Raw genomic sequence first — 11,785 nt, 5'->3', positions numbered from 1 at the left:
TGAAGCATTTGTCTCCCCTCCCCCATCTTTTGGTAACATGTTAAGGCTATAAAATTACTGGTTTCCTGTTAAACCACACCTGTATCTAACATGCTATACATTTGTCACATATGGGCATTTGTTTCTTCACAGCCCAGGAATTAAGGAACCAGCCTTGAATTCAGGAGCCTCTGGATCAGGTGTCTGTTCTGCCAGAGACTCCTATGGTAAGTCCATATAGCCCAGATCTATCCCTCTTCCTTTCAGACTCAAAACTAAACTGCGTATGCTGAATTGTCCTGGGCTGGCTCATTCTGCTAACTGAAGAGAAAGAGGCATCTTCATATGGTAATAAAAATCTCAGGTGAGGTGAATCACCCTTTGCTAAGTGCATAAAGCTCAACACAATGACTCTGGGCACAGACGTGTAGTCAAGTGATGTGCTACAGGTACTAGGATCAGTCAGTTTGCTGTGTCACCTAAATATAAGAGAGTATTGAGCAGTTCAGATTCTCTTTATAGCCAATGGTTAGGAATCATTGCAATATTTATAGTGGATCGTCAGAACAGAAGTTTCTCTGTGCCTCAGTCTCCCACACATTCAACGAGGAAAATTCCCCATTCCATACCCAAGAGCAATGTCAAAAGGCTAATTCAACAGAGGTTGTTAGGAGCTCAGGAATGGACATTGAGAAGGAAAGGGTTGAGTTTTCTTAGGTTAACATAAACCATTAACAAAGACAAAAGGATTTTAATACAAATATATTAATTCCCCCCCACCCCCCCATCCAAAATATGTAAGTCAAACTGGTGGCTTATATTACAAGTGCTTGTAGACAAAATTTCCTAGGAGTTCTTTAGGTTCAACTAGGTATTTACCCGATCTTTTCTTCATCCAAATATAAACTGATATTACCAGAAAAATTACCACTAATGCAATTCCAAGTAAAACTCCAAGGACAATCACTGCCACTTTCCAGGAGGAACTTTTTTCAGCTGATGACTGAGAAGACAGAGCTGAAAATTTAAAACATATTTCGGGTATGTTAGCTAGAAACAATAAAAAGTAGGCATAAGACAGCATGGAGACCTGAGTGACAGCTGCATTTCACTTTTGGATAGCTTTGAAGTTTTTGAATAATATAAAAATGTGTTTGTATGTAGCAAAGATTTGTTAACTAGGAAATGTTATGAATGCCTCTCTCTCTGATGGTCCTTGAGCTCTCTTGGTGACATCCATTATCAGCAGATCGGAGGATTTGCTTGGTGGAAAGTGTCTGGAAGGTTCTGGAAGAACTCCAGTTCTCAGTAAAAAGTCTCTTTACAGTGTGAAAAAGGGGTGTGAAATGGAACTGTACATAATGTAACCCTCACAGTCCTCCTTATACGTGCACAAGCAACTTTGTAAAATTAATTGGGACCTAGTCTGCCATCCATACTAACACCTGCATGTCTTACTCCATGATAAAGGCTCCAGATAAAGGCAATGAAAGGCCTGTAACCCATGTAAGTGTATCTCATCACTGTAGTAAAGATGCATGTAGTAATGGTGGAAAGGCACACAGACTAATAGTGCTAGACTAAAAGTGCTAGCCAGCCTGTTACAAAGAAAGTATATTAACTTAGGTAGAAAGAGCAACTATGTTGTATGAAACCCCCCCAGCTCATAGCAGCTCAAGGTAATAAGTGTTTTACCACTACTTTGAGTATGACAGATACTGTATTTTGGACAAATACCTTTCTGCACACTTTCTACTTTCCCTCTCTGCCTCTCAGCAGCTCTGCAGTACTCTGAGTTGGTAAATACACACTGCCTCTGGTCAGGGGAGCAAGTGCCAATGGTTTTTGAGGGCTGTCCATCAGACAAGAAGAAATCCATACCCAGAGAGCAGTATTGCAGATGCCACTAGAGAAGAAACATGGATTCTCCTCATTCCCTTCTCCACCAAAAGCCCATCATTTAGGATCCATTTGGATAGTACAAAAATGACTACACACTATGACAAGAAGCTCTCTTAGCCCTCCTTCTACGTGATGAGAATCCATCCTTTAAGTCTGGAACTAGGTACATGCATTGGCTCATTAAAATAGCTTTGTAAACTACATGATAGCTGGAATATGTTTTCTGCGAATGTTTAAATAGGTTATCTGAAATATGTGAATCTCTTAAAAGGAAGAAGTTAATTTATCAGTTTTTATGCAGGGTAGGAGATCTGACTCTAATCCCCAAACCATCACAGAAAAAATGTTTTAACATCACTTACATTGTACAGTTACTTCAACTTGGTCACCAAACTTTCTCTTTAATATTTGACTTAGGTATTCCTGCACAACGTTCACACCAATGGGCTCTTGGTTTTGCAGTAGAGAAATAAAATAAGCAATCACACTCCCAGGTCTGAATCCAACCATCACGATATCAAAGTGGTCATCTTTAAGTTTGATGCGCATTTCTCTAACAATCTGTGTAAATGGAAATTGATATTTGTTCCATTGTGTCAGTCAAATGAGACAGAGCAAGAATTATTGCATACACACATCAGGATATTCACTTTCTGCATTTATCATTCCTTCAGGGCTATCTCTTTGGAATAACAAACAACTGAATAATGACAGTAATTTTTGTCTGTACCACTACAATATTTACAGAAGGAGGATTTGGGAACAATGCAGTCCGTGACTGAAAATACGAAATAAAATTTTGACAGTGAATGGGAAGTTCTTTGTGCTTATAAGAAAAGAATTTTAAATTGCTTCTCATTAAATATTTTAGTTTTGAGTACTAGGAAAGTAATATACTCCTCATCAGACAACATGCTTTGGTCAAGGCTGTCCTTGTTGAGCAAGTGATTCATATGCTGTTTTATCAAGGTGGTATTATCTTTTTCTCCTGTCACAATCTTGATTTAATAATTAATCTAAGTGACCGATGCTGCTAATTGAATAAAAAATTCTTAGCACATTTAAAGTGGCAAAGGAGATTACAGGAACTTACTTCTGTTTTGATACTTTCAGACATTGCTTTGTAGTCTTCACTGTCAGAGTCATAAAGTGTATGATTAAATGTCTGGCTTTTTAACAAAGCACTGCACGCAAATACTTGGTAATCTGAAAAAATACGTATATTAGGTGAATCTTGAGATGTCACTTTATAATTGCTTTATGGACTTTGTTATCTCATGCTATCAGCTTATAATACTAATCGATAGAAACAGAAACTAATCAAATAGAAGGAAAGAAGTATATCATGTCAGTGCATCTAATGTACTGGCTTCTGAACCTTCAGAGTTGAATCCTTTTCCTCTTCAAATTTGTCCACCATCGCAATCCTCATGACTTCTTAGTCATTCCTATTATAATTTAGGGCACATCCTACTTCCTAATTCAACAGCCATTCTCCCACTGATCTCAGCAGAAGCAAGAACAGTATATTAGATTCTGGAAAACACTGAGTATGTTTCTATCCTCCTAAGTAGGTGGATAAGCCCTAAGCCAAAAGAAGTCTTCTTTGCATAGAAAAGTCCAGTCTAAAAATAGAGGTGGAAGTTGACACTAAAGTTTGATGAAGGCAGCTTCCTTACCAAAGAAGTGTGAACTTCAGATGCTATGTGAATTGAGACAACAAAACAGATGATAAAATACTCATGAAAGATACTATACCGTGAAATGATACCCTATATTTATGAACAAATAAATTTTAAAACGCTGTAAAACTTACTTGAGCATATAACATATTTTAAGTCAGGACAGCCATGATTCTGTGGTAAGCAAAACCCAGTTCTGTTGAAACAGGAAATCGGATCTGTAAAACAAATAACAAAAAAAAAAAAAAGAGAATTGCCTCTGTGCATGGGTGATTGTTGCTAGTAAGAAAATGATGGGTTGAAAAACCCTCTCTTCACTCTACCTAGTCCATCATACCTCCAAAGTGAAATAGGTGAAAGAGATTTAATCATAACCAAGGAATCACTGACATAGCAGGCCCTTTTCCCAGTGAGAATTTAGAACTGCAGACTATAAAAATGGAGCATATCAGAAAAGAGGCAGGTGGTGGGTGGGTAGGTGGTAGTTGAGAACTTTATTGAGATAACACTGAGAACTCTAAGTTCTTATGGGGGATAAAGATACATGTTTTGCTATGTGCTTGTACTACTTGGGTAAGCTGCAGATAGAATTTTCAGAAGTAAAAGTCATTTGCAATTTCATTTGAAAACAATATGCACCATGGAGATTCAAAACCCCAGAACGCTTATCTAGATTGGCTAATAAGAATTACTTATAATGGTTCAAAATAGTAGTAAAGGCTGGTACTGCAGTTTTTATATGGTTAGCTCATACTGTGCAACTCTAGCTCCCCTCACAGAACTGTGTAATGTAATCTGTAACTCCACATAAAATTCAGATGACTTGGTGTTTATTGCCAAGATTAATCTTTTCAATTACCTCACAAACATATTTCTAGTAAGGCTTCAGACTACAAAAGGAAGCATTTTTGTTGTTGTTGTTTAGAAAATAGGGGAGCTAATAAACGAAAGCTACTGGACTGAAGCACTGAAGCAAATTGGATGGAAATTATGTTGACAATTTCTTGGCTCTGTGTTCCTAAAGCTGATGATAGAAGGGAAGTCCATAAGATGGGACCTCACATTTAACTGCTAGAATAATAGCCCTAGAAGGGTTTTGAAAAAAATCAGACAACCTATGAGAGAACTGAAAAAAAAGGTTGCTAGAAAGAGTTACATTTAGAGGTCAAGAAATACTGGAAGAAAGTAAGAAATGCAAAAAGTTAAAATCAGATATTTCAAAAGTTATTAAAAGAAATCATGAGACTTTTCTCAGCCACTGATAAAGTATGATAAAGTGCAATGTAATTTTATCAAAAGGGGACTGTGCTAAAATAACCTAATAGCTTCCTTTGACAAGCTGGTTAAGATATCTTCCAATCTTTTCCAATACAGTGCCAAGTAATTTTTTTTAGTGGAAAAAATGTACCTAAAGGAATAGGCTAATGGGAAGATGTAAATGGGTAGCTTTAAAAGAAGAAATCTTGCTCTAAAGGGCTATTACATGTGCTGTTCCTTGAGAATCAGTGCAGGCATAGAACTTGCTTTGCATTTCCATTATAGATCTTGCCAGAAAATACAGGAGTTTGCTTATAAAATGTGATGATGGCATAAGGTTAGCAGGCATCATTGACACAAGGGAGAATTGAGATACCTTCCAGAAAGAATTGGATGAAGCTAAAAGCAATGGGATGACATTTCCTGAAAGCTGGGATGAAATAATAATAGAAATGTCTCCTCTAACCTGGGATTACAGGCATTGAAAAGAAAAGGGGTTCAGTGGCTGAGCTGATCACAGCTATGTGTCACCCTCTGATGCATCGCTCAATACAATTCCAGTAGAGATGAGAATGTTAACGATGTGGTAAGCACACTCGTACAACCTTGTCTGGACTGCTGCGTGTAATCCCAGTCGCTCACATTCAAGAAAGATGACCTCCATTTCAAACAAATTAAGAATGATGGGGCCCTCCATGGGAAAGAAGAACTCTTCTTAGGAAAGGAAACTATAAAAGAACAGCTTGTCTAGCAAACAAAGGCTGAGAGCACTGTCCACAGAAAAGTTTATTAATATGGCAGGGAAGGAGAGCATTATATGGGGAAAGGAAGAGAGAGCAACTATTTAAATTAGAGGACAATGCTGGCATAAAAGCACATTGATATGGATTTGTCCTGGACTTTTAGGCTGGCAAGTTGGTAGTGTTTTCAGAACATCAGAGCATTACAACCCTGGAACTGCTTGCTATTTGTAATAGTATAGGAAAAATACCCAATGCATTTCAAGACAACTGATAAATGAGTTGATGAGAAACCTCGATAGTTTTTACCTTATAAATAAATACCTATACTTAACACACCACTTGTTGCAAACTTTGTTAAGAGACACGTATGGCTCAGCATTGCTCTAAGGGCACTACACAGCTTTTGTGTGGTCAGAGGCAGGCAGAGGAGTATTTTCAATTAAAGAAAGTTCCTGTCTGCCTGCAACATTTTTTTTGTAGAGATAGTTTACCCATGATGTGGTAACTATCAGTGCACAGACAGCGAATAAGGTCCTTCTGAATGCCCTGGAAGCTAAACTGTTGGATCCAGATGATACATACAGTCCCTAAGTGATTCGTAAGAAAGGCAGTGTCATTTGGGAGGCCGTATGCATAATATGAAAAGTTTAGTCAAAAGCATTAGATGTAGGGAAAAGATGTAAGCATTCAGAATTGCACACTTCCCAAAAGATGCTTTCCAGGTGTATCTCAAATTTTAAGAAAAATATTCAGCATATATTCTACTTTTTGTGATATAGTAGTGACAAAACTAAACAGTTTGTTTTAATGTCTATATCCTAGGACAAAATTGAAATTATAACAATAGCAATTAAAGACTTCCTGCATTCATAAAAGAATGTGCAATCTAAGCTTCGCATTACCACAATGTTTACTGTTAAATTTGCAACCAAAATATCTTGACTTTTGTACAAAATTATCTGGTTCAACAATACAGCATGGACAGAAATTTTACAGAATAAACACTCAGTCTTGCAAACTCCTGTTTAATCCGAGCAGTTCTGTCCAAGTAATGGGATGAATCAGATAAATAAAGACAACTTACAGGAACAATAGTCTACGAAATCAAATCCAAATTATACTGTAAAAAGATATTCTGAGAGTATATTCATTAAAAAGAAATGACAGTATGATCAAGGAATTACCTGTTCGGACACTCACTGAAGTCCTGCTATTCTCAGCACAAGATAATACTTTTACAGATATTGTATATACATGACCAGGAAGCAGATGTTTGAATATAGTTGTTGTCTCATTGGTGGTTTTATTTCTCTCTTGGTTTCCATCCACGAGGGAGATGGTGTAGAGAATGCCTCTCTTGCCACCCTCTGTGGTCCAGCTGAATTGTATTGCTTCCCCAGTCACATTCTCAACGTTTATGGACACTGGCACTGCAAAGTGAAAATGTTTCATGCAGCTGAGAGGGACTTCATTTCACTTATGTAATTCTAAACATTTAATATTTAATCAAAAAAAGTACAAATTTAACCAATATAATTTTTTGTTGGTTTTCTGTGGGCTAATTTCAGCTTTTCATCCCATTCTCCTGCAAGAGCAGAAAGAAACAGTTTGCTCTATAGAGGTAAATTATATATTAATGTATATTATTTGATGGCTCCAAAGCATAAATGGGTGGCATTCTGCTTGCTTCTAGTCTTTCTCACCATAACAAGGCAGCTGCTGTGATGAGTGTTCTGAGGTAGACTGCTATTTGACTCATGGTGATGTTTGATATAATCAGGTGGATGGATTCACCAAAAAGCTACCATGAAACCCTAAGTTCGAAGCAGTAGACAGAAATATAACAACTGTGCTTCATAATAACATTACAAAAATCACACAACACAGTGATAAACCACTAGAGGTAGGGGTAGGCGTTTTTGACCTTGTAGAACCTCACTGGGTCCGGAATGGTTTTACCAAGATGTAGAAACTTCCTTGGCTAATATTTGTATAATTATATGTTTGCAATGGTTATCTCAGGCTTCTCTTTCTGAAGTTATATCTGGAAAATTTACTTCACAGCTGATATGACTGATGAAAAAGATTATCATATCTGATTTTAATAACTAATCTCAGAACATTTTTATACTAGTATTCAATATTAAATATTTACTTACTGCAAGCTCCTGATGCAAATGGGGTAGCAAAAATGGAATTAGCTGTGGATCCTGTAAATCTACCTGTAGCACTTTTTGGAGGGACTGTAGTCATCTGTTCTGTAAAATAGCAATTTGGAGGCAATGACTAGAATTTCTTTTAGTTTCACCAAGTTTATGTGATTTATTTTCATAAACAACTTTCAAAAAACAAGCCCAGAAAATATGCTTCCATTGTTTGTCTGAATAGTTAGCTACGGTACCCTTTCTCATATCAAATCCCATCCATCAAAGGCCAGTATAAGGAAACATAATAAACTATTATCCGAGAGAGGGTCAGGAAGGGATAAGAATTATATGCAAATTTTTAATCTTTTTAAAAATATTATTTATTATTTATATATGATAAAAAATAGTTACGTGAAGGTGGATTCTGCTTTTGTTGACACACTCTCCCTGGAACTTGTGGACTGTTATCTGTGAATCCTTTGTTGCATTGACAGGAATAACTTGCTCCTTCAGCAGTGCAGGTAGCATGTTGCGAACAATCATTTAATCCTGGCTGACAACTATTCCTTGCTACAGTACAGTTAAATAAAATGGAAAAGGAAGAAAAATTTTTAATCAGCTATGAAAAAGAGATAAACAGAACATTATTTGCAATTGCCTAATCCCACCTAAATCCCATTTCACTGGATGATATCATTAATGAAAGATACACCACTATTTGAATTCGTAGTCTCGCATGCATTCATACCTTCTATAACAGTCCTTTTAAGATCAGCTTTCAATACTGTACTCATGTTAAGGGACTTCGTAAAAGCATCTGAAATCTCTGTCACTGTTATGTTTTCTCCTACATTCAACACAATGTTGAAGAACACAATCACACTTCCATTCCTGATGCTATTAATTACAATACGCATTTTTCCTTCCACTATTAGTTTTAGGATCTCCGTTGGCAGATGTTCTTTTATCTGCAAGGTAAAAAGTTTAAGTTATTATATTTTTTCTCCTTTAAAGCTAAGAGTTGTTACAGCAATACGCTGCCTATAATTCATTTATATATATTATATGTACATAAATTATATTATTTATATATATCCACCATAGGGTGGGAGTATGTGTAACTGCCAGACAGAATTTCATTTAAATCAGGGCTTCAGAGGACAACAACAACATAAATGAGATGTAAGGCCTCGATAAGTACTGCTTTGTTTCTAACCATCATACTTTCTTTCACAACCACACTTAAGATTATTCATACCTGGACCCTCGTGACTGTTGACATGAAAAAGAGCCCAAAAGAAAATAAATTTGGAGTTAAAATTCCTAAGGAAAATACCTCCATAATGAAGCGAGTTTTGAAGTCCTTAAATGCTTTACTTGATTTGTTCTCATATTCAGGTATGAAATCTTCATTAGTAATCCTAGTGGTTCCATTTAAGACTTTAGCAGCTGTGGAGATATTAAAAACAGAATAACCAGCAAAAGTATAGGTTCTGTTTAAAAATATTTCCTCAGATAAACACCTCTAAGGAAAAGTGCAAACCAGAGGTGTATGTGGACAGGTTAATTCCCTGCACCCCAGCTGGCCAAAGCATAACTCTTAAACACTTTTTGCCACTCACTGATCACTGTATTCCTCACCTTTTATTCGATGTGTCTCTGAGAGAAGAGGACAAGACATTATGAGAAAGGATGGTCCACCATACCCTTGGGCTGTGTGCCTCACAGCAAGGCAGCTTTGAATAAAATGCAAGAGGCATCCCTTTGACCTGCACCCCATTGACTCTGTACCTTCCAAGATGTTGATTCATGCACCAGACAGTTAATCCTGGAATCACGAATCGTGCTGTCCCATGGGAGGACAGAGCAAGACTCCAGGTATTTCAGCTGGGAACCTAACTGCACTGGCAGATCTTACTGAAAGCATTTGCCATAGAGCTGCTGCTCACAAGAAGAAGCTGAGAAGTGGGAAGTAGGAGCTGCAGGACTCCAGGATTTCCTAGGCTACATGGCTACAGGACAAACGTGTGTTTGAACCTGTCGTCTACCATGTAACCAGGAACTCAAAAGGGGGCAAAACTTGCATGTGAAGATACAAGAGCAGGGCAGGCTTGTTGAGTAGGGAGCTGTGAGAGACAGACATGTTGAACAGTGTTTCTAATTCAGCAATGTTTTGAATATGGCAGAAACATAAAGGAAGCTTTGGATCTTAGCTCCATTGAAAATCTGAAGATTGGTTTTTAGTGTCTGAAAGTTTGGCCTTCCTCTTCCTATTCGTTTCAGTTTATAGCTTATTCATGTCCAGGAAGGTGCACAATGGAAAAGGTCTTCATTGTCAGGCCATGTGTATGTCAGTCTACTAATGAAAAAAATGGAAAAGATCCTGATAAAATACCTGTCCGAACTGTCATCGAGGTACTGATATTCATAGAGCAAGTTAAAACATCCACAGATATTTTGTATTCGTGATCAGAAAGCAGGTTTCCAAATGCAATGCTGGTTTCATTTATGTTCCTGTTCTCCATCTCTCTGTATCCCTCCCACAGACGCACGCGATAAGGACTGTCTCTTGTGCCACCTTGAGGTTTCCAGCTGAACTGTATCGTTGTGCTTGTCACATTCTCCAGCCGTGTAGAGAGAGTGACAGGAGCTAAAAAGGAAAAAGGAAATCACTGTAAGACATGTTCTTATAGTATGTGTGTTCCTAGGAATGAAGTATTACTGCAAAACTCGTTGTCTACAGAAAAAAAAAAAAAAAAAAAAAAAACCACGAAAAAAATCTTTTATAAAGGTATGAAAAACCAAGTTCTTCATCATACACATGGATATGCCATCATGAATACTATGACAGCACTATGAAAACAAATTAGGGTAGGATTAACCCAATAGCTTTGTTTTCAAACCAGAAGATTATTATTTTCCAATAAAGATTAAAACCAAATAAAACCCAAAATACCATGTCTTTTTTATTTCTGAGGAAAAAAGGTCAGTTATTCTCCAAATTTCATTCCATGATAACCTTTCCATCCATTAAAAGCAAAAAGAGATTAATTATGGCATACTATATGAAGCAGAAAGGTAAACATTTGGCAAACAATAAATAAAAACTAGAACAATATTCCCAGGGGGGGAAAACAACAACCAAGAAAAAAGAGCTGTGAAAGGACAAAAACATTGTTGACAAATTCCAACAAGAACGGGATTTCAGATAAAGTACACTACAATAAAAAGAGAACTGAAGTAAACTGAAGGAATACCTTGAGTACTACGTAACACTAATTTAAAAATGCAATAAATCTAAGGAATATGTTATGAATGAGATAAAAAAGAAAAACAGAATGCAGTATTAAACAAGAAATTTAAATGAGGATTGGAGAATAAACAAGTAGCAGTTATATATTAAAATATACTTCATAATAAGGGAAAAATAAAATATAAAAAAAGAAAAATAAAAAAATGCAATTAAAAACAAAATTAAAAATATACAAAAAATATAATTAAATTAAAATATCCTAACAAAAGATTCAAAAATTTACAGTTACAACGAGAAATACTCACTACATGATCCAGACAACGGTGGATGAACAGATGCAGGTGGACTAAATTTAGCCATGTAGATAGTAGTCTGCATGCTCCCATCTCCAACTGCCACCGTGACAACGGAAGCAGCTGAAACAGATGTAAGACCAAGGGAAAAGGAAGTCTTGTCACGTGCGTCAGACGTGGTGCCGCTCACCAGGCCGATGGTGGGACTTTCACCTAAGCCTGTACGAGTCGTGGAAGGGCTAGCAGCAGAGGCCACAGCTCTAGAAGGAAACGGGCTGGCTGCGGAAGATGACGTGGACACAAAATGTGGTGTGGAATGCTCCTGCTTGAGGTTGGTAGTGGTGAGAACCGTCACAGTGCCCCGCCCAACACTCATAGTGCCAGCAGTGGACCAGGGAACAGGGGACGGGAGGCCCGTGGATGGCTGGGACGTAGCTGACAAGCTTGGCTCAGCCCTACCGCTGCTGCTGCTTGGCCCACTGCTGAACGGTGCAGCTGAGGAGACAGCAAGGGAAGGTGAGTAGCTGCT

General features: G+C 37.4%; 2 protein-coding genes across 2 annotated transcripts in view; both read right to left on the bottom strand.

The window, feature by feature from the left end:
• Window positions 1-775: 775 nt before the first annotated feature.
• On the bottom strand, window positions 776-11,751 carry LOC121061733. Its single transcript, XM_040541057.1, has 11 exons — window positions 11,269-11,751; window positions 10,106-10,360; window positions 9,047-9,159; window positions 8,459-8,678; window positions 8,122-8,280; window positions 7,723-7,821; window positions 6,748-6,993; window positions 3,698-3,781; window positions 2,975-3,087; window positions 2,244-2,442; window positions 776-996 (listed from the first exon to the last, which is right to left on the bottom strand). Exons 1-11 carry the CDS (start codon window positions 11,630-11,632, stop codon window positions 800-802), a joined length of 2,049 nt encoding a protein of 682 aa, XP_040396991.1. The 5' UTR covers window positions 11,633-11,751; the 3' UTR covers window positions 776-799.
• The window catches only part of LOC121073808 (mucin-19-like), a 20,018-nt gene continuing 19,944 nt past the window's right edge, over window positions 11,712-11,785 (bottom strand). Inside the window, exon 2 of the mRNA XM_040565232.1 lies at window positions 11,712-11,751. Coding sequence (XP_040421166.1) covers window positions 11,712-11,751 — 40 coding nt within the window. The remainder of the gene's footprint in view (window positions 11,752-11,785) is intronic.

This window comes from Cygnus olor, chromosome 1 (assembly GCF_009769625.2).
Source record: "Cygnus olor isolate bCygOlo1 chromosome 1, bCygOlo1.pri.v2, whole genome shotgun sequence".
Lineage (NCBI taxonomy): Eukaryota > Metazoa > Chordata > Aves > Anseriformes > Anatidae > Cygnus > Cygnus olor.
The sequence above is the reverse complement of the archived record's forward strand: the minus strand, read 5'-3'. Positions and strand labels throughout refer to the sequence as shown.